Source organism: Acinonyx jubatus, unplaced genomic scaffold (assembly GCF_027475565.1).
Source record: "Acinonyx jubatus isolate Ajub_Pintada_27869175 unplaced genomic scaffold, VMU_Ajub_asm_v1.0 scaffold_20, whole genome shotgun sequence".
Lineage (NCBI taxonomy): Eukaryota > Metazoa > Chordata > Mammalia > Carnivora > Felidae > Acinonyx > Acinonyx jubatus.
In genome coordinates, this window is record NW_026463939.1 from 391,878 (window position 1) to 419,606 (window position 27,729).

At 54.5% G+C, this 27,729-nt stretch overlaps 1 protein-coding gene and 1 long non-coding RNA gene across 5 annotated transcripts in view; both read right to left on the reverse strand.

Annotated features, from left to right (window-relative positions):
* Nucleotides 1–709: 709 nt before the first annotated feature.
* LOC128313733 (uncharacterized) lies at nt 710–3,947 on the reverse strand. Its single transcript, XR_008294786.1, has 3 exons — nt 3,810–3,947; nt 2,295–2,409; nt 710–1,303 (listed from the first exon to the last, which is right to left on the reverse strand). It is a non-coding gene; the product is annotated as an uncharacterized LOC128313733 (long non-coding RNA).
* Nucleotides 3,948–5,740: 1,793 nt separating this feature from the next.
* The window catches only part of AHRR (aryl hydrocarbon receptor repressor), a 92,242-nt gene continuing 70,253 nt past the window's right edge, over nt 5,741–27,729 (reverse strand). For 3 of the 4 annotated variants that reach the window (XM_053213912.1, XM_053213910.1, XM_053213911.1), the window contains 7 exons: nt 25,369–25,458; nt 18,109–18,238; nt 16,138–16,253; nt 11,812–12,011; nt 8,144–8,205; nt 7,827–7,965; nt 5,741–6,957 (listed from right to left, as the gene is read on the reverse strand). In XM_053213912.1, the coding sequence (XP_053069887.1) occupies nt 5,904–6,957; nt 7,827–7,965; nt 8,144–8,205; nt 11,812–12,011; nt 16,138–16,253; nt 18,109–18,238; nt 25,369–25,458 (1,791 nt within the window). In that variant the 3' untranslated portion in view covers nt 5,741–5,903. The remainder of the gene's footprint in view (nt 6,958–7,826; nt 7,966–8,143; nt 8,206–11,811; nt 12,012–16,137; nt 16,254–18,108; nt 18,239–25,368; nt 25,459–27,729) is intronic. The other variant, XM_053213913.1, reaches the window with a different exon arrangement.

Sequence of the window (27,729 nt, forward strand, 5' to 3'; positions counted from 1 at the left end):
AAGCGCTACTTGCCTTATACTGACGGAAAACAAATCCTTTCGCTACATTACAGTTACTAGACCGTACAGATGGGCACCTCCTGAAATCCTGCCAAGATCAGTCAAACGGGAAGGAGACCGGAACATGGCAGGCGTGGGAGCCAGCAGGGAGGAGAGTGGGGGCAGCGATGCAGGGGTGGGGCGCACAAGCGTGTGCACACACCTGGACACAAGGAGGGTGGGGGAGGGGGATGCGGGTGTGTGAGCCCCCCCCCCCCATTGCTGTGGTCGTACAAACCGCAACTTGCCATCAGCTGAACGTCTGAGGAGGGGCAGTACTGTGGCACTATACTAACTCCGAGAGTTGACCCCTTTGTGGTTTCATCTGTACCTAGTAATTTATGAAAATATAGTACTAAGTTGAACAATGGATGTACACAAAAAGTTGAAATTATGTTTGAAATTGTGAATGCAAAGGTACTTTGAAAGTAATGAATAAAAAATTTGCCAAATTTATCAAAGCTTTTAGGACTTATTTCAAATTCGGCAACATTTAACATACCACCTGGAGCTTTGTGCTGTGGACATCTGTGTTTGGAGATAGGGCTCCCTGATAACTTCCTCAGCCAAGATGGGTAGAAATGAGATGGTTGTTAAAGGGCTTTAAGCTTTTTCCTCCTTAAAACTAAGAAACCAAAATCTTGATTAAAATTTTTTTTGACTTCTCTTTTTGGCGGACCGAACAGCCTCCTGTAAAATGTTGGATGGAAATAGTGAGCCCCTTTGAAATGCACAGGTGAGCCCAAGCAAGCTCAGGAAAGCATGATGGGCGACTGCCCTAAGGCAAGGACAGGTGGGGGTGGGAGGGACCTGATGCCCAGGGTGGGCTTTCACATCCACGTGGGACAGGTGGGGTCTGGACAAAGGGTGCAGCCTCAGTGTAAGAGTGGATGGGGCAAACAACAAAGCCCCAGAACAGTGTCTCCCAGGTACTGGGAACCCTGAGTCAGGGAAGCTCCCCACCCAGGAGCTCATAGCTGCGGGCCTGCATTTCACTTGGGAGTGACCCCTCCTCATCCTGGAAGCTCTCACTGAACCCTTTTGGCAGAAGCAGCCCCAAGGATGCTTGTAGGAAAGACCCCGGCCTTGGCAGGAGTGCAGAGTGGGGTGCAGCAGCTGGTCCTTGTCTGTTCTGGGAGAACAGGGACCTTGATTCGCTCTAACTTACACCTCGTTAAGAGCACATGTCAGCGATAGCCACCGAAGCAGAGTTGTAACTTCCAGACAAATCGGGGGAAGGGACACAGGAAACACAGGCAATCCCCTAGGGACATAGGAAAGGCCAGAAATACCAGAGGGCCTGTGTAACTAGAGACACAAGAAGTAGAAACACATGCAAATATACCAATTATCAGAGCACAAGTAAATGGACTGTAAAACAGCCAAACATGGAAGGAACGGGATGGTCAGTGTGCAGGGGTTTGACGTGTAGTCAGGGCCATAGAAAGTTGATGGGGCAAGATAATATCAGACTAAGTAGGCTTTATGTCAGAGGCACTCAGTTATTTCTTAAGATGCTAAATGCATAAGCCATAAAGAAAAAGACATTTAAAATTTTAACCTCTTGTATGCTATTTTAGAGAATCTCTAAACGAAAAGACAAGCCACAGAGAAAATCTGTAACTGAGGAGACGCTGCTATCCTGACATAACGAGAACGTGCAGAGACCAACCAGATGGGCACACGAGTGCAGGAGAGACTGGAAGGGGCCCGAGCAGCACTCCCGGCTGGAGGCCAGACCAGTGGTGCCTCCCTGTATCCTTAGGAAGGCCTTGGGGCCCCCTCATGCCCTGCAGCCCGCATGAGCCTCAGACTGCAGCCCAGGGTGCTTCCCACATGGGCCCTGCTGTGTCCCCTCTCACCCAGGCCTCTGTGACCTTGTCCCACCCACTCCTTGCCCTCTGGCTCCCAGACTAGCCCCAGCCCTGCAGGCTGCTGTTCTTGTGACTCTCAGTGTGGCCTTGGTCACCTGGGCTACCCTGCCCCAGTCTGTGCAGTGCCCGTGTCCTTCTGCCTTGCAGAACTTGGTTCTGTGGTCACGTGTCAGCACCCTGTCCCTGTGCACACTCAGGGATGTCAGCTCTAGCACAACACCGACCTCTTTCTTTCCTTGCTGTGTCCCCGGCACTGTCACAGGCCTGGCACTCAGCAGAACCTCAACAGCACCGCTGGTGGACATAAAACAACTACCAACCAGGGCGCCTGGGTGGCTCAGCCAGTTAAGCATCCGACTTCGGCTCAGGTCATGACCTCACCGTTGACGAGTTCAAGCCCCACGTCGGGCTCTGTGCTGACAGCTCAGAGCCTGGAGCCTGCTTGGGATTCTGGGTCTCCCTCTTTCTCTGCTCCTCCCCTGTTCATGCTCTCTCTCTGTCTCAAAAATAAATACAAACATTTAAAAAAAAAAACCCACAAAAAACAACTACCTACCATGCTGCCCCCAGGTGGACAAAACCAGTGTGCCCAGTGATGCCAAGTGTCGCAGCGACAAGAGGCCTGGTGGGGGCTGGTGGGGGCTTGTGGACTGATGTCCCTCAGACTTCATACTCGAGACCTGCTCTGCTGGGCCATGGGGACGGGACCAGTGCCCCGAACAAAGAGGCCGCACAGAGCTCCCCAGCCCCTTTCTCCACGTGAGTGCAGTGACTTTATGGCCCTTCACCGGGCCTGCAGCACCCTAATCACAAACCTGCACACGCACACACATGCACACACTCACGGGGGCCAGGTGTCTGCTCCCTCAGGACAGGTCAAGTCTGGGGTACCCTAAAGGCACCTGGGAGGGTCCCCCACCCCTCAACGATGGGTAAGAGGGGATGGTGGGTGGAGGGAGGGAGCTCTGCTGAGGCCACAGCACGCGGGGCCAAGCGCTCAGCCTCCTGCCTGCATCTTTGGGCCCCAGCATTTTATTTTTGCCTTTTATCCAGCGGTAAAGGACTGTCTCAGAATGAAATGAATCAACACACCGAAGGAAATAGTTACTTCATCTGGAAAATCAAGTAGACATTTCTGTTTGTGGTAAACATGAACTAACGTGATTTATTTTATATCAATATTGCATATTGAATACAAACCATACTATCAGGAATATATTTGAAAGCTGTTTCTAAAGGCACTGAGAAAACAGTATAAAAAGTTACATTATAATATTTCCATTTTAAAAAATTCAGCAAGTCAGTCTAGATATTAAAAACTTTTCTCCTCCAGTAGAAACTATAAAAATATACAATTTGTGTTCATCTCCTCCTGTCCATCCATTCTCATGTTACATTTGATTTTCATATGTTTTCAGCTACATAAGCAAAAGCTACAAGACACAGAAAACCCTAACCCTGTAATTGGTACTGGTAATGACATTTAAAGAGGAAGTGACCACATCTGCACCTCCTACGTGCCATCATCTTCCCACATGACGTTTCAGGAAGGGTGTGGCTGTGAAATAACGAAAGTGCTGACTCAGGGTCGTTCTGCTGGTGTTGACCCAGGAGAGGAGGGGACCTGGGCCCAGAGCGTTCAAGGGCCCCGGGTGTATGAGGGGCATCTCGGGAGGGGACCTGGGCCCGTTGAGTTCAAGGCCCCGGGTGTAGGATGGGCGTCTCCAGAACACAAGACCTGCAGAGCTAACTTCCAGGGGCCAGACTCTCTGTCAACAAAGCAGGACCTGTCCACCTGCGAACTGACCGCTTGTGGGGAGGGGGTGGCGTGGGTGCCACGGCCCTCGGGGACAGGCGTGACTTGCTTCAGGGCGGCGTCTCGCCTGAGGCTCTCACCTGCCGCTCCTCTTTGGTTATGCTGGGGCCTGGCTACAATGTGCAAGCATGCCATGATGTCTCTGAATTCCACCTTTTCAGTCCTGTGTTTTCTGAGGTACCTGCTACATGTGTGTCTACTGCATCCTGACACGGGGGAGCCCTAGTGCATCGCAGGACATGGCCCCCGGCAGCCAGCCTGGGCCTGGGGTGTGGCCTCTCCATTGATGAAGTGAGAGGGCCAGTGACCTCACAGATGGGGACCCCAGACAGGTGCACAGTCACATCTGACAGAGGGCCAGGACCTGGGCTCTGGGTTTGACTAGGAAAGAAGGAAGAAGATTCTGCAACTCCACCCCAGGTCTCAGGGAGTAAGTCTCCAGACGCCCAGAGAGCACAGGCGTTTGTGCCCTGCAGCAGAACCGGGTGAGGAGGGCCTGGGGCCAGCCAGAGGTCCCCAGGTGTCCCTGGGTGGTTGTGCCACCATCGTGATGGTCAGGGGAGACTCTGGCAGCAGAAGTGAAGACAGCACAGCACCAGTGTCACCCTCTGCAAGGCCTCAGTGGGTGAGGAGAGGCTGCTGGGCTGGCCTTGTGTGTCCCAGAGGGCCACGCATTGACCACGCCACACCCTGGGCTCCAGTGGGTGGCCTCCCGTGTCAGCCCCAGGAAGAAGCCCTCAGCTCCCAGCATCCCGCATGGGGGACCCTCCACAAAGCTGGCAACAGGCGCGCCGGTGCCCCAGGGTGTGTCTAAGGGTCCTGCCAGCTAAACCCCGAGTTCTAACAAGGCTTCAGCATTAGCCCAGCTGAACATTGATACCCCAAAGCCCTAGGTGATGGAGAAGAAGGCCCCACACTGAAGGGTAGAATGTACCGATGGCGGAGCAGCAAGTCCCTGCCTGGAGGCTCCCGCCACCTCCTGAGGCTCCCAGATGGGGGTGACTTGGGGGTGACTTTAGGAACAGATGCCCTTGTCCCTGAGGAGCAGGTGTGCGTCCACCACGGTACAAGCGGGCTCGGTGGAGACCTTCATACCCTGATGGCACACCCCTCGCCGATGGCACCGGCGGGGAGCGGAGGGGGCCCATCTCTGGTGGTGACCATGGGGGAGCTGAGGGGGCCCATCTCTGGTGGTGACCATGGGGGAGCTGAGGGGGCCCATCTCTGGTGGTGACCGTGGGGTGACTGGGACTCCACTTTCTGATTCACAACGTTGTGTCTGGGGATCCTACAGTTGGGATGTGTGGGTGTACAGTTCTAGAAAACAATTTCTGTCTTGTCTCTAATGATTCTTCCTGAGGTGGTGGTTGGAATCCCCATTTGAAAACCTGTATACAGCCAGCAACACAGCCTCCATGGACAACTTGACTTTTTTTTTTTATCTCTTTTCTCTACGTTCTGTCCTTCTCTCTGCTTCCAAACCCAGAGTAAACTCGAAATTACACAATGTACTGGGGACAGATTAGCATAAACCATCTTCAGAGGCCCATTAAAAATTCCAGAGACTTCCAGAAGGAACAGGATATCATCCTGTCAGTTTCCACTCTGGGTGTGGCCTCAACCTCCACCGTGAGGTCGAGGAGCACGTGCTACGTGTAGTAGTGAGGGCAGGACCTGGTGCAGACAGGCTCTTTTGCCTGGAACCTTCCAGATTCCTTCCGTGAATGGGGGCATGGTCACCTGTGGCTCAAAAGATTATATCCCTAATTTGTACCCAGGGTGTGGCTGCTCTCTTCAGTCCACTCTGTGGAGGCGTCGACCCGCCTCCACGGTGCAGGCGGAGCTGGGAGGTGAGCATGGGGATCGCGGGAGACCACACCGCATGACTGGCCAGGTGCCCACTGCGTCCTGGAGAGAGGGGTGTGCCCTGCCAGGCTGACACGTCTCACTCTGGCCACTTTCTGGAAAATTGTGAACAGACTTAACACCACTTGGCATTGAAGGACTTGCGTGACATTTTACAAAGTACGCAATATGCTATTGCACACGCTGCCCACACCTAAGGAGGCCTGGACTCGTGCAGCTTTGCAGAATGGCTCCGACCCCCCACCTGCCATCGCAGCTGAGGGTAAGTCTGGGCGTGCGGAAGAGGCTAGCTCTTAGAAACACCCGCCCTACGGCAGGAAAGCACACTCGGGGGCTTTGGGGGGCATCAGTGTCGGCAAGGCACTTCTGGGGAACATGCCGGGCACCCCACCCTGGCTGTGGCTTGCCCATGGGGGTGAGTCCAGGGGCTCGCGCTTGACAACGGGTGTGGTGCCGGGAGCTCTGCAGTCACGGCCCAGTGTAGGGGGCTGGTGACCGTGTGCACGGAGGTGGCGGGGAGGATCTGGCTCGGGAAGGCCACGCACATGCTGCAGGCAGGCACAGCGTGCGGGGCGGGAGGGCGCCGGCTCCTCGCCGGGTCTGAGTGGAGCCCTGCCGCTCAGGTGAGCCCCCAGCATGCTGTGCCCCAGGTGCGGAGCATACAGGTGGGGTCTGGAGTCTGACTCCGTCTTCAGGTGTATCCTGGTAGGGAAAGTGACCAGCTGTCTCTTGGCCACACCACCGGCTCCCGGCCACACCTGGCCTGGGGACACGAGGTAGCCGTCTGCCGCGTCCTCAGACCCAGAGTCGTTCTCCAGCTTGACGGGCACATCAAGTGACAGCACGGGGTTGCACGGGGCTCCCGCGGGCAGCGGCCCCCCTCGAAACTTGGCGTCCTCGGTGGAATAGCCCCCCGCTGCGAGACGCTGCCCTCCAGGCGGAGGGAGCCCATTGTCCAGGCTCCCCTGGGGAAAGGGGCAGCTGGGCAGAGGGGGCCCCTTGCAGCTGTCCTGCAAGGCTCTGCTCGTGGGGCTGGCATAGGCACTGGGAGAGGGGCTTCCTGGGTGACAGCCGGGTGAATTCCGGAAAGCAGTAACCCCACTGCTATGGACAGTGCCCTGAACACCGGGGCAGGACACGCAGGAGCCACGGGACACGGTGTGTGTGGAGAACGGGTCACTCTTACTGGGTCCCAGCTTCACGTTGGTGCCACCATCTGGACCATGTTTCCCTGTCATCCAGTTCAGGTGCCTCACGGGTCCAGGCGCCTCAAAGCAGCAACTATACGCAGGTCTTTCCCTCCGCCCCCGGGCTCCGGGAGTGCTGCCAGGCACCCCCCCGTGCTCCTCTCCTCCCCTGTCCCTGCAGAGAGGAGAGGACCCATCAGAGCAGGAATGAGGATCATCGCACCGACTTGGGTGGGGTCTCCAAGGGAAGGCACTGGATTGGCATGATCCTGGCTGAACCTGCGAGGGCTGCAGCGTGCGGGGGCCCAGCCACAGCCCTGCTTTCGGCCCACCCAGCAGCCCTATGACCCTGGCACCGGCATCCTCCCGTAATGAGCCTCCCCTGGCCTCTTGGATGACCTGGGGTGCCGGGCAGGAGCAGGGAGGGCGTGTGCCACTCACCCCGCCCTAGGGAGGCACCTCGATGAGGCGTATGCCTTGTGTCAAGGGTCAGACACACCCAGCCCAGACGCAGAGGGCCCCGTCGAACTGTAAGGCAGACAGATGCCCTCTCTCCAGCGGCTTCTGTGAGCCAGACCCTGCTGCTGGCACGCAGGCCTCCACCTCACCACGCCTTGCAGTGTCAGGGCCGGCACCTGCTGTGACAGGGCAGATGGTGCCCCAGAGGAGCAGGTGGAGCCCTGCAGCCACACAGCCAGGCCAGTCCTCCAAGAGGAGACCCCCTGGTCGGGGTGGGGGCTGGGGCGGGGGCCCATGGGAGGAGGGAGTGAAGAGGGTTTCTGAGTGAAGGTGAGGGCAGAGGACAGGGTGGTCACCCACGGTCCCGGCTTCAGGTTGAGGGTGAGTGCACAGGTCGTGACAGCCCCGGCTGAAGCACCTGCTGTCCCCTGCCACACCTCAGACATGTGAGGACAGCTCCCAGGTGTGCCCCTGTGCGCCGCACTCCCTCGCGGCGAGGCTCACCTGTCATGAACAAAGCCACCAGACCAGCAGACGGCGGCTCTTTGCTCCCTTCACGCACAGCTGGGCCACAGCACCACTTACCCGGCGGCCCCCTCGGGGTCAGAAACGAGGTCCGGGCTGCTCCTGAGGCAGGGACATGGGGCTCTGGCTGGAACCCGGGCCCAGCAGCCTGCATCCGCTTGTGCCTTGAGCGCTGAAATGTTTTCTCCAATGCCCCTCCCTGTCAGGGTTTAGACGGGGGAACGGCAGTCACCATGAGTGGCTCAGCACAGACACCCACACCCTCCGGGGCGTCTCCCGGGAATGCACCCCAGCATCAGGAGGCGGCAAGAGCCCCCGAGGGGCACAGACACATTTCACCCGTTTAAACCAGTGACACGGTGCGTTCGTGAAAGTACCTGCCAGGCAGTGGGGTTTTCCATGCGATGCTGGGTCACACAGACTCGAGGCGGCTTTTGCTCTGCGAAGAACAGATAATAGCAACATACGTGGAGATGGCGTTTTTGCTGCCGGAAGGAACTAACACCGTGCCCGGTGCTGCTGTCACACCTGGGAGGGGGCGCAGTCATAACTCACACTTTCCGGTTCTTTCTAGACTGTGAAGTCTCTCCGTGGCTACAGATTCCAATTCACATCACTCATCAAGCCAATAAAGGGCTAAAGAAATTGCTTCAGAAAATAGACTTACACATAAAATGCACTTTTGTTTTTCTCCGCAGGACAAGAATGAAAATACAGTCAATTTTTGTGATTTCCACTAATTGTGTTCCATTAACTCACCACGCATGCTCAGTGACTATGGAACCGTCTTTCCTAGGGCAGTGAGCACACACTCACTCACACAAATCACAGAGCTCCTCGTCTTAGATTCTAAGCAAACTCAGCCTCATAGACACTATTTCATTATTTTCAAAAGACCAAAACAAGCCTCAGAAGTGTAAAGTGACTTCCTTGAGGCCACCTCTCTAGCAGATGTCAGCCTTGGACTCAAGTCCAGGCCAATGGGCCTCAGAACCACAGATCCCTATCCTATATGCTGGTCCCTCTCCATCCTCTGGCCATAGCTGTAAGGACCAGAGACAGGGCAGCAGAGGGGGGAGCAGAGATGAGGGAACCAGAAATGGGGGAGCAGACACCGGGGAGCACAGAGGGGGGAGCAGAGATGAGGGAGCAGAGACAGGGGAAACAGAGACAGGGGAGCAGAGACAGGGGAACCAGAGACAGGGAGCAGAGACTGGGGAGCAGAGATGAGGGAACCAGAGACAGGGGAGCAGAGATGGGGGAACAGAGATGAGGGAGCAGAGATAGAGGAAACAAAGACAGGGGGGCAGAGACTGGGGAGCAGAGACAGGGGAGCAGAGACGGAGGGACAAGAGACGGGAGCAGAGATGAGGGAACCAGAGACAGGGGAGCAGAGACAGGGGAGCAGAGATGGGGGGCGGGGAACCAGGGACAGAGGAGCAGAGACAGGGGAGCAGAGACGGGGACTACACTGTCATCCTCATCTGCAAACAAGAGCATCTGGTGACATATTCTTTGGCACACTGCATGTTCACAAATGAGTGCTAAATCCCTTGAACAGGACTTTGGAGGACAAATACTTTAGTGGGTTCGTGAATTGATGCCAGCTGCGGGAGCGCTGGGTGACTTGTGAGCCACAGGCTCCTCCCCTCCCCGCCGCAGGGGCTCTGGCGTAATCAGCCTGCACTTTCCGGCGCAGGCGCCAGGGGGCAGTAGGAGTCCTCCTTGCATGCCCCCAGGAGCGAAAAGCCAAGGGAGGGTAAGATTTCCGTCTACTTGGTTTCAGGGCTGGAAAAATGGGAAAGAGGAAGCTCAGTGTGGGTTTCAATTATGACAAGCCAAAAAAACCCACAGAAAAACCAAAAAAAGGTCAAAAACAGAAAGCTCTGGGACAGTAAATGAAGGTGGGAGTATTTCAGAGTGAGGGGCTGGCAGGGGAGGGGAGGGACAGGGAGAAAGCAGGTGTGGAGACCGGTGGCCTCTGCTTGCGGGCCCGGGTCGTCTCAGGCGGCACCCTCTGGGGTTTGGCACCTTGGAGAGTCAGCTTGCTTCCTCCCTCGCCTGCTTTTAGTCTTCTCCCTCGGGTAGGGCATGTTTAGGACACGGTGCATCTTTCAGAGGGCATATATGTTTATTTTTAAACGTTCCAGTAATTTCCGTCTCAGCATGCTGGCATGGCCACTGCTCAGGGTGGCTCTGTTCCTGGAAGCCACCCCTGGCCCTGCACCTGAGACCAGCAGCAGGGAGGTGGGGGCTCGTGACCTGCAGGCCAAGGCAGACCATGCCACACAGGCAGAAGGGAGAGCCTTCTGAGCCCCCCTCCCCGGAATGGGGGCCCTCCTTCCACTGCAGCTGCTGTCAGATTTTCTCACCATCTAAAGGTCAACTGGAATTAGTCAAAGGTTATTTGTGGACATTGAAGAGGGACGGACCCTCACACCCACAAGAGGGACAGTCACAAAGAGAAGACCCCTGGGCACTACCTGCCATCCTGGTGCTGCGTGGGCAGGCAAGCAGGAATCCCCTAGACGGGCCACAGAGCCCTGGGACTCTTCTGGAGGGGACCCGGTTGTGGGGGAGACGCTTGGCCAAAGACTCTTCATCCGGACGTCAGCAGACGTGTAAGTAGGACCACAGGACTCAGGGCTAAGAAGGGGATCCTGGTGGAGGCAGTGTTCCCACCGGTGATGTGGCTTCCAGGACAGAGGCACACACACCGCACCCAAAGTGACCCACAGAGGGAGGCAAGCAAACGTGTCAGATGCTGCTGTCACAGAACTAAACCTCATCGGCCATCACAGACCTGAGAGCTGAGGGGTTTGGACCAGCCCCCTTCTGCACTCAGGCCCATCCCCATCAGGCAGTGGTTTAAGGGACCGATACCTTCCCTGGGGAGGCACCAGGACCTAGGAAGCCAGACACTCTTGGGCAAGGGAGGGGAGAAGACGTAGGCTGTGCACCTACCTCCTAAAAGGGCCTAACGGGGTTAAGGGGCAGGATCTGAGGCTGAGGCTCTCCCTGTTGGTGGGAGACAGGTGGGGGGACAGGGGCTTCCTGGAGGAGGAGATGAGGTCTGGCCAGTACGCACAGCGTCACAGGCAGGATGCAAAACACACAGTGACAGCATGCTGGCGAGGAGGGTGCTGAGCAAGCCCCCCTCCTGGGGTGAGTGCCCTGTGGCCCTGGCAGAGGGGTCTTTGCAGCTGGAAAGCTATACTACTTTGATGTAACTCAACCTGAGAGCCCAGCCCTCCTCCAAGCGATTGGGTCTAAGCCCTGGTGGGTCTTAGTCGATGCAGCCCTGCAGCGGGGAGCTGCTGGCTTGGCTGAGCCCCACTCTAGGGACAGCCACTGAGGGATAAAGAAGTGGGTTGGGGACTCAGAGGTCTGACATATTGCATCTGTAGCAGGTACAGTCAGATCTCAGACACCCTGCCTCCCCACCCCCCTCCCTTGGTCTTACTCATACTGTGTGGAAAACACAATTCACAGATGCACATTTTGAATCACTCTCAGGACACTGACCCACAAAACACAGGCCTAGTCTGTTCCACAAAGTTTAGGTGTGAATCGCCTAGAAAACTCGATGTGGAGTGTTTTCTAGCACTGAAAAGCCGAGAAAACTCGGCTGGGCAGAAGCGGCAGCCGTGTTCCCACTGCCTGGGCACCGGTGCCTCCTGCATCGGTCCCTGCACTAAGCCCTGTGCGTGGACGGAGGGACCGCACAGAGGAAAGAAGGCTGCGGCCCCCCACCTCCCACCCCATGATGACCAGCGCTCAGGGCACCTGCTTCGAGGCCGTAACTGGGGGATCAGGGACACAGTGGTGCAGGCGCTATGTGGTACCACCACTCGCAAATATTAGTGTGAAAGCACTTCCTCTGCACATTCTTTCCTACATAACGTACTAGCTTTAAAACCACCAAACTTCTTAAGTTATTGCTCGCTGGAAATGAAGAAAGAATAGAAGATTCTAAGTGCCAAGGCTCTTGTTTTAACCGCCAGCAGCAGTGAGCGTGGCTGTGTTTTAAGGGACTTTCACTCACTTTGTGTCCACTGAGCCTGAGACGTCCACCCTGTGCTTCACTCTCAGAAACGCACTCTTCATTTTCATCTCCGCCACGGAAGGAAGGAGGACGGGCACCACGATGCAGAACAGTGACAGCCGAGGGGGCAGGACTGTCCCTGATGGAGTCTTCCTCTTCTGTCCAAACAGGAATTTTAGTTTTCCTTGAAACTGCATTGTCTGGTGTGTTAAAGACAGAAACGGAGGTGTGGTCACAGAGCACATTAGCAACACCATCAGAGAATGCAGAACTTACATTCTCAGGAATAGAAATGTGGAAAAAAATCTTATCCTGAGCCACTTAGGAGACACAAACCAACAGTTCTTCCACACTTGGCCTCCTGGGGATGTGGACTATCCCCAGGCCTCCAGGACAAGTCACAGTTTCTCTGGAGTCTCCATAATCCCCTTTAACTGAAAAGCATGTTCTCGTGTGCACATTTATGTGTATGTGGGGGTGTGGGTGTGGGAGCTGAGCCTCACACTCTGGGCGCTCGTGTGCATCAGCGTGAGATGTCACTGGCCCATCGCAGAGCCGTCAGCCACCCCTGGCAGGATTTGCTGGAGGAGATAGTCTCTGAGGGCTGTTCCAGATTTGACTCTCCATTTCAGAATTGTCATTCCTTCACTCATGATGGTAAAGCTTGGGGACAAGTTCATTTTATCCAGAGTATATGACGTGAGTTAAACAGCCAACAAGTAATTTAGGAGTTTGTGATAAAAGAAAATAAAAGATCCTTCTACAGTGGAAAGGCTAATCTAAATTACTAAGTGACTTCAGGGCATTCCTGATGGAATGACCCCACAGGGCACGTGGGTGGCTCAGTCCATTGGTTGAGTGTCCAACTGTTGATTTAGGCTCAGGTCATGATCTCAGTTTGTGAGATCGAGCCCTGGGTCAGGCTCTGTGTAGAGTGTGGAGCCTGTTTGGGATTCTCTCTCTTTCCTTCTACCTCTGTCCCTCCCCTGATCATTCTCTCTCTCTTTCAAAGTAAATAAACATTAAAACAACCCCACAATGTGTCCTTTTCTCCCCTGTCCTTCCACCCTCTCCTCATCCCTCCCCTCATCCACCCCCTCATCCATCCATCCATCCATCCATCATCCACCATCCATCCATCTGCCATCCATTCATCCATCCACCATCCACCCATCCATCCATCCATCCATCCATCCACCATCCATCCCTGCATCCCTCCATCCATCCATCCATCTACCATCAATTCATCCATCCATCCATCTGCCATCCATTCATCCATCCACCATCCATTCATCCATCCGTCCATCATCCACCATCCATTCATCCATCCATCCACCCCTCTATCCCTCCATCAATCCATTTTCACCATCCATCCCCCCATCTTCCCATCTTCCATCCATCTATGGATTCACTAAATGAACAAACATTTGCAAAGCACCCACTGCTTGCTAGTCATGTGCTTGGTCTGGAGGATTCAAGGCAGTTGTGTTCAACATCCAGCTCACCAGAGGGGAAAAAAAAGCCCTGATATGTTATGTTTGCCAATTTCTTTGGTAGAAATATTCCCATCACGGCTGATTTCAAGCTACCAACTAAATATCAACTAGACCTCCAAATTCCTGATGTTGTAACACTGGGTTCTCACGGGCAGCCTTAGCCAGTGGAAACAGAGTGGCTTCCAGAGAGTCACAAGGGAGTGCCGGGAAGAGCCCTAAGTCATGCCCGCTCCCCTGTTCTCAGTGCATTCCTTGTAAATGCCTGAGGCATTTCCAGTGTGTGCAGAAATGAGTTTCACAAATTAATATAATGGAACTTTTTTCAGATAAGTGTCTTTGGGTTATTTCCTCTATTCAGTGCATCGTTTTACAGTTTCATTTTAACCTATATTTTATTTTATTAAAAAAATTTTTTTGATGTTTATTTATTTTTGAAGGAGAGAGAGACAGACCGTGGAGGAGGAGGGGCAGAGAGAGAGGGAGACACAGAATCTGAAGCAGGCTACAGGCTCTGAGCTGTCAGCACAGAGCCTGATGCAGGGCTTTAACCCATAAACCACGAGATCATGACCTAAGCCGAAGTCAAAGGCTTAACTGACTGAGCCACCCAGGCGCCCTCTTTTTTAATCTATATTTTAATTTATGCATGATTGTCTAGTAAAATACCTCCAGTTTTATGTCATCTGGAAATAAGAATTTCCAATTTACTAGGAATTGGTTATCCAATTTTAAAAAGTGAACATTCCTTATCAGCCAATAGATAGAACAAAATATTATCAAAATAAAAGACTTCATGCTCAACCAATCACCTAAATAAAAGATAAGCAATTATGTGTACGCCTGGTAGCAGCAGACTTGGGACCATGTTGCAAATAAAAAGCTGCTTCTCTTGTGAAGGTCCCGGTGGGGTGAAAAGGCCTGCAGAAATGTGCAGTCGTGTGGGATGCATCTGCCGTAGGGCTGGGCCTGTCCTGGGCCCTCAGAGCTGGTTCCAGAAACATTCCCACTGTCACCCACCAGCAACCTTCTTCACTATCCCCTTGGATCAGGGAAATAAGCCCAGGGAGCGTGAAGCCGCCATCGCAGTAGCGGATGACTGAGGCCAAAATATTGCCACAAATGACACATGGCCACTGGGAGGCAGCCTGGATGGAGTGATTACCTCAGCTGTCATCCCTCTGGGTAAATGCACAGCCACCTGGCAGAGTGGGTTCCCAGAATGGGTGATGTGGGACCCTGGGAGGGCAGCATCTTGGGTGAGGCCTCCAAACTGGAGAGGGGTCAGCCAGGCGAGGCTCCCGGAGAAGCACATGTGAAGGCAGAGGGGGTCCTGAGTCTTGGGGAGAGTCCCCAAGACCACCCCAAGTTCAACTCACTCTCGCTGGTCAGGGCGGAGCAGAAAGTTGGGGAGGCTGGGCAAGAAGAGCTTCAGGAAGGACATTACTGGGGTGCTGACATCTGGGAAGGGGCCTGGGTGTGCAAGGGAGGGACATTTTTATTTCTTCTGCTCTTCTGAAATGATTAAATCTGTGTCATGTACGAGCAATGTTTTTATTTAAAAAAACATTGTTAATGCATAAAGACCAGCCAAGAGGAGAGGGTTAATGGAAAATACTGTCTCCCCCGCTGAGCCTAGCCTGTGGTGGGGCTATGCAGTCAGTGGGTCTCTGATCTCAGGAGTCTGCTCCTCAGCCCGGCACCCGCAGACCACTCAGATGTAGAACAGCTAGGGCGTGCATCTCCCGGGGGCCCCTCAGAAAGCAGCGAGGAACCTCAGGGGCTCGCGGTCTGCACGGTGGTGCACACGGCCGGTGTGAACACAATGGAGAGGAGCCCACACAAGGTGGGACAAGCCAGCAGGCAGGACACCCAAGAGCTGCTGTTGACTGCTGACGGCCGGTGTGGGCTCCTGCTGGTCTGTGGGTGCCTTTCCAGGGCTCCCCCTTTTCAGAGCCATTTGGCTCCTCCTCCTCAATCCGGAGGAACGCCCACTGTCCTCTGCTCGCCTTGCCTCCAATACAGGCTGAGCCCCTCTGGAAACCCCCAGCCCAGCCCTGCGGAGCACTGGAGGCGCATCTCTCCTGGGGACCACGGCCCAGGTGGGGAGATAGAACCCCGAGGGGCCCACAGTCCGAGGGTGGAGGCTGGGAGGAGGGCACGCCGTCACGCGGGTGGGGGCAGCTCCGCACACATCCGAGGGCCCTGCCCAGGGTGCTGATGGCCGAAGGACACGGGAGTGGGGGGAGCTGGAGGGGGAGGGGGTCCTGGGGTCAGAGGTCATGGTGTTGATGGAGCTGCTGCAGAGGGTGGGACGCTGGGACTGCGGGGAGCCGAACCCCAGGAGGCTGCGTAGAGCCGGCTGGGAGGTGCAGCAGCGGGGGCGGGGTGGGCAGAGGTCTGGGTGGGCGAGGGTCCGCTGTGCCAGCCCCAAGGAGGACGTCCGCGGCCCCCCTCTCAGCCCTTGGCCGAGGAGCCCGAAGAGCAACGGAAACGGACACCCCAAGCCTCTACTTGAAAGAGAAGAGGTGAAAACGGCAAGCCCGGGCCGAAGTGGGGGCTCGCGCCAGGTTGCGGGGTGTGCTGACGACACGCTGCCAAGGGGGTTTCAGGGAAGGCGCGACCACGCCAGTAAAGCCCAGAGCGGAGTCTGGAGGCTTCCTCCCGGCCGCCCGTCCCGCCCCCGGGCCCGCGTGCGCCGCTCGCCACCCCCCTCCCCCAGGGTCCGCATGCACCCCCCGCCGCCCCCACCCCCGGACCCGCGTGCCCACCCGCCCCCTCCGCTTCCTCCACCCGGCACGTGCGCCGCGGGGCGCCAGGGGGCGCGACTCACCAGGAAGCCCGAGGTGCTGTCCAGCAGGCAGCGCACGCGGCACACGAAGCAGCGCGTCAGGAAGGCCGAGAAGTCCGCCTCCTGCGCCCGGAGCAGCCGCCCCAGCACCGCGTCCTCTGCGCGGGCACCGGTGCGGGGGTGAGGGGTGGGGGGAGGAGGAGAGAGACCGAGAGACCGTAAACACAGACTGACAGCACCGCGGTGTGCACACGCGCTCCCCCCTGCACGCGCACACACACACGCCTGCCCACCTTGCCGTGTGCGCGCGCACACACCCTGCTTCACACTCACAGCTCACTTTACACACCCACAGCCTGCCTCCTACACCCACACCCGGGCTCACACATCTCGCCACACATACACTCACACACACATCCCGCCACGCATCCCCACACGCCCACCCCATCCACACAAATGCCCACCTCTACACACACCGCCCCACCCCCCACCCCCTTGCAAGCACACACAGGTGCGCGGGTGCTCCCCTGAGCACCACTGGCATCCCGCTGTCTCCCCACCCTCGTCCTCACAGACACAGCCACTCTGACCGAGCTGGTCTTCCTTGTCCTTTGTCCCTAGAAACATCCCTTCAGTATAACTGCAGGGGTGACTGGGGGTCAGCTGTCGTGGGTCAGCTGTCGTGTGTTTTGAGCTTTATAAAATGATACTGTGTTGGCACCTGGGTTTTTTTGTTTTCACTCAGCTTTGTGGGGTAAATCTTGCTGTTGCCTGAGGTTGTGGTGGAAGCTTTTCTTGAGTCGTTTACAACTTCTGGGGGAGTGTGTGAAAGAGCGGCGACCCCCGTGGACGCCGCCCCTTCCCTTGGCCTCCTGTCTGCTCCACGACCTCTAGGGGAGCTGGCCTGGTCTTGGGTCAGGGGCCACAGTCAGGAGGAAACACTTGCCCACAAGGGGCAGTGTCTCTTAACAGGATTTTTTACAGGTAAATCAGACTTGGGCCTAGGATTTCCAGAGGGGAGCTTGCCAGGTGACAGACAAGCACTGCCTCATTTCCTCAGGTGTGGAGGATGCGGGAGGGGTGGCCCTGGAGAAGGGAGGAGGGTGCGGTGGGGGGGGGGGGGGCTGGAGAGGGGAGGAGGGTTCGGGATGGGGGGCTGGTCAGAGGATGATGATGCAGGGGGGGCCTGCAGAGGGGAGGAGAGTGCAGGAGGGGGGCTGGAGAGGGGAGGAGGGTGCAGGAAGGGGGACTGGAGGGGGGAGGAGGGTGCGGGGTGGCCTGGAGGGGAGAGGAGGGTGCGGGAGGGGGCCTGGAGAGGGGAGGAGGGTGCTGGAGGGGGAGCTGGAGAGGGGAGGAGGGTGCGGGAGGGGGTGCGGAGAGAGGAGGAGGGTGCTGGGTGGCCTGGAGAGGGGAGGAGGGTGCGGGAGGGGGGGCTGGAGGGGGGAGGAGGGTGCGGGGTGGCCTGGAGGGGAGAGGAGGGTGCTGGAGGGGGAGCTGGAGAGGGGAGGAGGGTGCAGGAAGGGGGACTGGAGGGGGGAGGAGGGTGCGGGGTGGCCTGGAGGGGAGAGGAGGGTGCGGGAGGGGGCCTGGAGAGGGGAGGAGGGTGCTGGAGGGGGAGCTGGAGAGGGGAGGAGGGTGCGGGAGGGGGTGCGGAGAGAGGAGGAGGGTGCTGGGTGGCCTGGAGAGGGGAGGAGGGTGCGGGAGGGGGGGCTGGAGGGGGGAGGAGGGTGCGGGGTGGCCTGGAGGGGAGAGGAGGGTGCTGGAGGGGGAGCTGGAGAGGGGAGGAGGGTGCGGGAGGGGGTGCGGAGAGAGGAGGAGGGTGCTGGGTGGCCTGGAGAGGGGAGGAGGGTGCCGGGGGGGGGGGCTGGAGAGGGGAGGAGGATTCGGAGTTGGGGGGTCTCCCAAGGAAGGCGAAGCAGGACGAGAACAGATGGTGGTCAGTTCTCCGGAGGCGCCCACGCCTTTCCAGGAACGGCCCCAAGTCTCAGGCTCACTGGGGACCCGAAGACCCACCTGTGTCTGAGTGCAGGGGCTGCCCAAACACCGCCTGGGGAGGGTCCATGGCCCAGTGCAGCTGCCGGCAGAAGTCCTGGCGGTCGTCCACGTGGATATAGTCATAGATGTTCTGGTGCATCACGTCCGTCTGCAATATTGCAACAACTGTTCCAACCTGCTTTATTCCCGTGATTAGTCATTGAAGAGCTGTCTCAGCCACAGCTGTGAAGAGAAGTCTCACAGGAAAGGCAGGCCTTTGGCTGGAGGACACTTCCTCCCTGGGAGGACACAGGTGTCCAGCCTGGAATGCCAGGCCCCCCACCTGCCCGCAGCCCCCCACTCATCCACCAGGCAGTGCCCTTGAGGGCAGAGCAGGAGGCTCAGAGATCAAACACCTGGGCCCAGGGTAGCCACTCTTCTCCAGGACTGGAGAACTCATCAAGCTGTGTGTCTATCATGGGGACACTTTGTGTCATATCCCAAAAGTTTATTAGGAAAGTGTCCTTAAGAAGTGAGGTGGGAACCGCCAGGTGAGACCAGAGCCATAAGGTGAGACAGTAGCTGCCAGGTGAACTGGGGGCCATCAGAGCACACGAGAGCCCGGCCGGGCCTCCTGGCCAGGGACTTCCTTCATCCTGGCTCCTCTGTGCCTGGCCGCTGCTCCCATCCATGGTACCTCGAGGACCTGCAGGTCCCTAGCCCTCTTTCTGCTCCTCTGTCCTCCCACCTACCTGAGCCCTGAACACAGAGGCTAGCCCTTGAAGGCACCGGGTCCACACCTGGAAGCTGCATTTCAGGGCACAGCGGCCACAACTGTGGGCTACGAAGACTGGCTTCCCAGGAACGTGACTATTTTGACCGTTAGCAGACGTATTCAGAGTGTGTTGATAAATGATGAAGGCCATGCACATCTCCCCGCGACCTTCCCTTAACCTTCCCTCGCTCATTATCCGCACGGAGAGCCTGGCCCAACAACACCTGAATAACCTGGCAGGTGCCCTTGGCCTCTTTGGAAAGAGCCATTTCTAAGTTTGCATCATTTCTCAACAGGATCATTACGAAAACTAGACGGAGGGAAAGTCCCTGAAGAATCAAGTCCAGAAACGAGGCTGCTTTTTCAGAAAGTAACCAGTGTACTCACCCAGATGGATGAGACCCGCTGTCTGTTCAAGGGGCCCTACTCTTGCCCATAGCTGCATGGCTAAGGCTCACTGGGATCCCTACAGGTCAAACAACCTCAGGAAAGCGGAAAAGGAACACGACCGTAACTCGAAGGCTGCACTACAATTACCTGCGCACTCCTTCGTCCAAAGAGACGTCTTCAGACAAACAAGTGCTCACAGGCCAGAATGCTTGCTGTCCCTGGTCACGGTTGTCCACGTCAGAGGCTCTGGGTGTGAACGTCAGGCCAACAGGCAGAGACCAACTCCTGGTGGAGGCGAGGGCACCAGGCTTTCCCTCCAGCTCAAGACCTGATGGCTTCCACTCACCTGCCAGCTCCCACCTCATCTGGTGGCCCTGTGATCGCGCGTGCCCTTCCCATAGGATGCTTTCCTAATAAAGTGTGATTCAGCATAACACTTGGCTGAAAAGTGCCCACATCATATGCATACAGTGGATGCGTGAGTTCCCAGATCAGGAAACAGGACACAACAGCTTCCCAGAGCCCCTTCCCTCCACCCCCCGGGGCGGTCATGGCACAGGCTGCCCACACCGTAGGCCGGTTATGTTTGTAAACGGAATGCTGTTCTTAGTGTCCGTCCTCTGTGGTTGCACATCACAGTTGTAACGTTCTCCCACCCGCGTGTGTGGCGCCAGTTTCTCGCGTCCGTGGGGTGAGTGTCTCCACCTGATTCCACACGCCGCTGCTGTGTCTGAGCGAGTCACGCCCAGGGGTGGGGTTCCTGGGTCAGGGGTGGCAGAGGGCCAGCATTAGCGGATGGCGCCAAGCGCCCTTCCAGAGTGAGGGCGCAGATCCACACGCCCCTGTGGCGGTGCGTGCCAGCGCAGTCGCTTGACATTGTGGCCGACGCGAGGCGTCCCCAGCCCTCTTCATCCGAGCCGCTGTGGCGGCTGCCACGGTTCCGCACCGTGGTCTTCACCCGTGCGTCGTGAGCCGATGAAATTGTGCATCTTCTCATGTTTTTGGTCTTGAGGTGTGCGTGTGAGCACATGTACGCATGTCATGTGGGAGTGTGCGTGTCGCCTGTTTGTGTCCTTCTCTCAAATTTCCATTGAGCTGTTTTGCTGATTTGTGGGTTCCTCATCTGCTCTGGACATGGGTCCTCTACTGTGTGGGCTGTGATGCCAGAGCCACTACTCCCTGGCCTGCCTTTCTGCTCTCTTAGTGGACCTCACACGGCCAGTTCATCTGTCTGTCTCCTCATGGGTGGGGTCTTGCCCTCATCATCCTCACCCATCTCCTAACTGGGTCCTGAAGCTTCTAGAAACTTCTGCCATTTATTTATTGTGCATGCTATGAGGTAAGAGATAGGATCAAGCTCTCTTTAAGTTTTTTAAAATGCATTTATGAGAGAGAGAGAGAGAGAGAGAGAGAGCAAGCACAAGCAGAGGAGGGGCAGAGAGAGAGAGAGAGAGAGAGAGAACCCCAACCAGTCTCCATGCTGACAGCACAGAGCCCAATGTGGGGCTCAAATTCATGAACCGTGAGATCATGACCTGGGCCAAAATCAAGAGTCAAATGCTTAACTGGCTGGACCCCCCAAACGCCCCCAGGATTCATTTCTTTCCCGTGTAAATCCAGTTTACCCAGCTCTGTTTGTTGGCAAGATGGCTATTTCCCCACCACGGGACAGCGCCCCCTTCATTGTAAATCCCACACCGGTGCACACGTGCCTGCTGTGAGCTTCCAGTTCTGTCTTGGGGTCTGTTCATCTAGCAACTGGGTCCTACAGGAAGTCTTGTGTCCGGTGTGTAAGTCCCAGTAATCACTACTCCTGCCCCCTGGCCCTGGAGACTCCCAACTTTCTGCATTCCCAAAAGCTCCTCTATCTCTACCTAGAAGAGCTACTTAGTTTTCATGATAATGTCATTACCTCTGTAACGTGATCTGACATCTTTATAATGATAATTGGAGTCCTCTGATTCACGGATATGGCATGTCGTTCTGTTTATCTGGTTCTTTAATTTCTGTAAATAATGTTTTATATTTTCTGTATGAGGTACTAAATACCATTTCGTTGACTCATTACTGCAAATTCTGTATTCTTCCTCCTGCTGCAAATGGATGGCAGCTTCCCCTCTACAGTCTGATGAATGGAAAAGACTGCTGACCTCCGAGCACTGGGCAGTCGTAGTTCCCATGGGAAGTTTGTAACAGGCACTGTCTTTCGGTCATTCTCTCGCGAGCTTTGGTGGGTGACCCCACGCTTTGTAGAATCCCAGAAGGTTGCGTCCTTGGACGCCCTGCCCTGTTCATGTCTCCCCACACCTGAGTTAATTAATGGAAAGGATGTGTGGGATTAACATGTAAGAGGGGCTCTGTGGCTTAACGAAAACAAGAGATAGACCTATGGCGAGGGCATGATAAAACCGGAAAAGACGTTTCTGACTCAGGCAAATTGAAAGACACAGCCAATGTGGACACTTTCTAGGTTGGGCAACAAAGGTATAATAACTACTGTGACATATCTGACTGGTCTTGGTCTCCCTTAATCTCCCGGAGTCTGCTCCCTACAAAGCGGGGTCAGTGACAAGTGGTGGAGAGATCAGTAGAATAAGTATTCAAATAATGTATAAACAGGGACGCCTGGGTGGCTCAGTCGGTTAAGCGTCTGACTCTTGATTTTGGCTCAGGTCACGATCTTGTGGTTCTTGAGTTCAAGCCCCACATCGGGCTCTACACTGACAGTGCGGAGCTTGCCTGGGATTCTCTCTCTGCCCCGCTGCCCCCCCCCCCCCCCCCGCACATGCATGCATGGGCTTCTGCACATGCTCTCTCTCTCTCTCTCTCTCTCAAAAAAAAAAAATGTGGAAAAACAGACACAGCTTTGGTCAACTAAAGCCAGCCTTATTTTAGCTCTAAACTACCGTTTCTGCAGTTAGGAATAAAGTCATGACCAGTTTTTACAGCCCCATCCCCGCAGCCCTCATCCTTTTATGCAAATTGCACACGCACCTGTTACCTAGCCTGTGGGATTCCCAACTGCGCCCATGCCCTTGCCCTGGTTCAAACGGGGACAGCTCTCCCCCAGCTGCCAGCCTTGGGGAGAATGGACCCCTTCTTGAATCAATAAATGTCAACGGCAACTAAAACATGCATCTAAAACCTAGCTGTTCATCAAAATGACTGCTGAACCTGAAGATACTGAAATAATTGGTTCCTGACTTCTGTTAAGTATTTTGCACAAGGAGCTCACGACAGCACAAAACTGTTCTGATATTTTCTGAACATGTTTTACATAAATAGAGGCAATGCCTGATTTAATGGCATTTGGAAACAATTTCTTTATAATAGAAGGCAAAATTTTATTTTACATCCAGCACTTGCAGAATAACCAAGCTCGAAAAAACAGACTCTAGTGAGCACGTTCAGACCTGGGACCAAAGCCTCGCCTCAGCACACTTGCACATCACCAAAGCCACCTCCCGGATTACGGCTAGAGGTAGGCAGTTCTGGGTGTGTCTGGAGAATTTGCAGGGCAACTCAGCAGACAGTGATAGGGACTGAAGTTGAGTTCTGAGCATGGAAAAGGCAGCCCAGACCACGTTTTTCTAGACTCAGACCCCGCGCACGCAATCGAGGAGACAGAGTTTGCCATTTGGGGGCTGGAATCACGTCGTGTCCGCAGCCTGGTGCTGGCCATCTGTGGGTCCCTGAGCTCCAAGCTGCGCGAGGGGGCCCCGAGGCCAGAGAGCTGTGCGAGCACAGCAACCTTGAGAGCACACGTGGGAGGGCTAAAGAGGGGAGGAAGGGCCTCAGCTGGCCATCCAGGTGCTCATGTGTCTGGGGCGGGTGATGCATTCCCCCCACTTCACATCCCCCAACACCTGCCCCGCATGTCTTCAGGAGGTGGAGGTGGACACAAGGACACAGTTGTGGAGCCCAGTTGGCACCCACTGCCAGGAGCAGCCAGTGGGAGAAGAACCACGGGCCACCTCCCTGAGGCGTGGCTGGTGGTGGGGACGCCTCCCCACCGCCGAGTGTCACAAGGTGCCAATGCCCCGTGCCCTGCACATGGAAGAAGAAAAGGAGGCTCAGAGAGAGCGGAGCCAAGGCTTGTCCCCGTGGTGTGCAGGGCAGCCCTGGAAGCACCTCCTGGAGATCACACCCATGGCATTTTGTCCACTTGCCACGCGGTGGCCCTGTGTGTGGGGTCCTTGCCGGAGCCACACCTCCACGTGCTGCAGGGGCCAGTCCAGGCCACAGGGTCGGCTGTCACCAGCGGCTGCCCTGTGGAAGAGTGGGTGTGTGCACGTTGTCTGTCCAAAGATTGTCCCGGGGCCAGCGGCAGGGAGAGGCCTGGTCAGTGGCAGCCATCGGTCCCAGGTTCAGGTGGTAGGAAAGCAGATGTAGAGGCGTGTGTAAGACGAGACACTTCTCGGGTCATCTGTGCAGTGACAGACACTTCAGTTTTGGCAATGATTCAAAGGGACAGTCTTCAGGGAAATTGCGTCAAATGCTCCGAGCAGCCTCAGGGGCCTCAGGCAGACTTGAATCTTCATGTGTCAGGGACCCCCATTCTCAGATCTTGGCTTCCACCGCCCTTTGCTTCTGGGCATCCCCTTGCTTTTCCGCCCGTCCTGTGGGATCTTTGTTTCTAATTCCATGTACTGCCTCTCAGCTCCTTTCATCACTTGGCTCTGATCCCGGATCCTGCACACATTTCCCCTCCGCTGGTGAAGGTGCTCTGGGCACTGCAGGAGGGAGGTTGGGTCCTTTGAGACCACACCCAGGCCAGGTCCGCCTGCAGGTAGCCTCCCCCAGAGTCTGGCCAGCATCCCAGTGGGCATTTCCTGCTGGCTAGCCCTGGCCTGGGGCACCTCGGTGACCTCTCCACCACCCAGGAGCCATGGCCTCACCCTCACCCACGAGGGTGTCTCCAGAATGTGCTCCTTGCTGGAGTGCCCAGCCTCCTGTGGGCCCTGTGGCCCCTCCGCTCGCTGTGTCTCTGTCTACGGCTGTACCCCCTTAGGATCCTGTGTTAATGATTCTTTATACGAAACTCACATTAATTCTTTATATTAAGCCAGTCAGATCACTTCACAGTTTCTGTCTCCAGGTAGGACCCTGACAGACAGATACACTGTATACCTCACTTTTCAAAGTTCTATTTTGTTCTTTCTCCAATCTGCCTGTTTGTATATTGCATGGAGTGTGTTTATAATTTTGCACGAAGAAGCCCTCTTCAGAGGGGACATCTTTTGGGGGACGGCTGTGGCCCTGCAGCTAAGGTCATGTTTCTGCTTCCTGGTGCCCCACGTTCTCATCTGTCCACCACTGGCTCTGACCTGGGGCTCTGAGCTACACAAGAGTGTAAATTTCGGGGCGCCTGGGTGGCTCCATTGGTTGAGCGTCTGACTTTCCCCCAGGTCATGATGTCACGGTTTGTGAGTTCTGGCCCCGCATCGGGCTCTGTGCTGACAGCTCACAGCCTGGAGCCAGCTTTGGATTCTGCCCCTCCCCTGCTCATGCTCTGTTGTCTGTCTGTCTGTCTCTCTCAAATATAAATAAGCATTAAATTTTTTTTTTTAAGTATGAATTTCGATTTGGACTTGAAGCTCAAACTTTGGATTTCTCATGAGCGACCTCCTTTCCTTCCCAGAGGCCAGGCCCTGAAGTTTCCTTTTCCCTCCCTGGGTCATGGGTGGGTTTTTTTTTTTTTTTTTTTTTATTGTACCTTTTCTTGGAGGAGGATCCAGCGTTTGGTGGGTCTCAACCCCAGAGCCTTGCCCCAATGTCTGGAATCATTCAGCCTGGGCAGGCCTGTGGCAACAGACCAAATGAATTACCTGGACATCAATAAGGGCATTTCCAGAACACGTTATTTCCTGAATGTGCCCCATCTCTGGGGTTTCAGACAGTGATGCTGTGGCAAGGTCGCGGCCAGCAGAGGTCAGTGCCCAATACAGTTGTGACACCCTGGACACCTCTCTTGTGACCTTGAGCCCTAGACCAAGCTGGGATGTGGAAATCCTTACCTGATAAAACCTGCGTGATAAGAAAAGCCTGGTTTTACAGGTGTGTGAGGCTGGAAGACAGTAAGCGTGTGCAAACAGTGGGACCCACCACGCCGCAGGCTGAAGAGCTGTGTTTACCTGGTGGAAGCCCAGATAGTCCACGATTGTTGCTGACGCGTAAAATATCATGCCTTCCGCACTCACGACCAGGGCAAAGCCATCGAGAGACTAGAAGAAACAAGAACTTGAGTTGGCTCCTGCCCACATTCTCAGAACCTTCACAATGAGAAAGCGCAAGCATTGTCTCTGCTGCATTTTCGACCATTTCTCCTGTTCCGTAGTCTGTATTTATAACCTCCAGAAACACCCACTGTTGATTTATTTATTTGTTTATTTATGGCCATTTTGCAATAGGTCCCAAGTGTGCAGATGACAGGGGAACTTCATCATGGTTTATAAGCCTCAACACTGTGTTCTTCTTTTTCTAATGATTATAAAACTCATCTTGTACAAAATACAAATATCATCATGGAGAGATGAGGCTCCCAGCAGTACCTGAAACAAAACAGGAGCCTCACTTCACTATATGGACTGTCCCTGTTCACGCACTTTCTTCCAGACTATGTTCTGGTTTTCCTAAGAGTTTTTATCATGAATAAATATCGAACTCCATCAAGTGCTATTTCTACATCTACTGAAACAATAATATAACATTTCTTTAGTCTATTGATGTGGAGAATTTCCTGATAGGTCCCTGATGATGAATCATTCTTGCATATTACAGGATAAGCCTTATTGTCACTTCTAATGTGCTCTTGGAAGTAACTCACTTTGCTGCGGAGATGCTCATCCGTATTTAAGGAAAAGCTGGCCCACGAGCGTCCCTCCTGATTTTGGTGTCAGGATCACTAGATACGAGTCAGGCCCCTCTCCCTCTTTTCCATTTCCTGGACCTACTTATTGAAGGCAAGGATAACGTGCACCTTGAAAGTTTGGTTTCACTTCCAAGAGCATTCAGCTTGGGGATGATGGGAGACAGCAAGTGAAAAGGGGAGGGTTTTAGCACCATGTCGGTTTATGTAATGGTTGTTAGTGTATCCAGGTTTTTAATTTTTTCTTTATCAATTAGAGCATCTTAAAATATTTTCCTCTTCATTTTAAATTTGTTAGTGTCTGCTATTCACAATATTTTTATGATTATTAAATCAGTTATATCCATAATTATTTGGTGTGCGTGCATGTATGTAGAAAAGTGCAGCATGTGGCTACGCTGTGCCTGACTTCAAATCTTTATTCAAAAAGCAAGCTTTGTAGCTCCGCCCTGCAGTGAGTTCCCAGAATCACCAGTAGTGAAGATGCACAAAAGAACACAGCCACCGATTTACATGATCAATGAGCATTTCATCTATCCTCTATCTATCTGTCTATCTTCTTCCTGCTCACCATCATCATCATTACGATAAAGAAAATGATAGCTGGGGGCACCTGGGTGGCTCAGTCGGTTAAGTGTCCGACTGGCTCAGGTCATGATCTCATGGTTCCTGAGTTCGAGCCCTGCATCAGGCTCTGTGCTGACAGCTCAGAGCCTGGAGCCTGCTTCGGATTCTGTGTCTCCCTCTCTCTCTGCCCCTCCCCGGCTCGCACTCTGTCTCTGTCTCTCTCTCAAAAGGAAATAAACATTAAAAAAATTTAAAAAAAGAAAATGATAGCTCACACGGTGCACGTGAGTATTGGGTACCCTACATGGAATGTCTCATTCAATTCTACATCACCTCCATGCAGCAGGAGGTTGCAACTCTACTCGGCCAGTGCAGAAGCTGGAGGTGAGGGAGGGCATCCGGGCAGTGGAGTTCATAAATATTTCAATTTGTATCTTTAAAATACAGACATTTAGAGACTTTAACTTCTATGAAGTTTGTAGTTATTGGCAGTATCTCACAATACTCATTTCCCTTAATTCTTGATCATGTAGGATACTTTTTTCTTTTTAAATTTTTGCTAATTTGTTAAGTGATAAATTATTGTACTATTTACTATAATTTTCATTTCTTTGATTATTAATGGGATTGATATTGATGAGATTCCACACCCTCACTGTTAGCCTGTAGTTCTTGCTTGGCAAACTGCTCATGCATATCATTGGCTAATTTTTCTATCAGGGTTTATAAATATCAATTCCCAAGAGCTTTTAAACTGCTAATATTGAAGATCTCTAGGCATCCTAGGACAGCAGCAGCCACCTAACCCCAAATACCCTCGCTTATAAATGATGGAAAACAACAAGAAAAGTGACACTACACAAATCCACGCCCTTGTCCTGATGAGACCACAGGGAGCTGGTAACTTGCAGAGACATTAGCAGAAAAGAGAGTACTAAATCCTAGTGAGCTATGAAAGGAAGAGAGTGTAGTTTCTCCTTAGGAAACTAGAGTAAAAGAGCCAATTAAATCCAACGTAAATGGAAGAAAGAAAATAACAAGAGTGAAAAAGTCAATGATA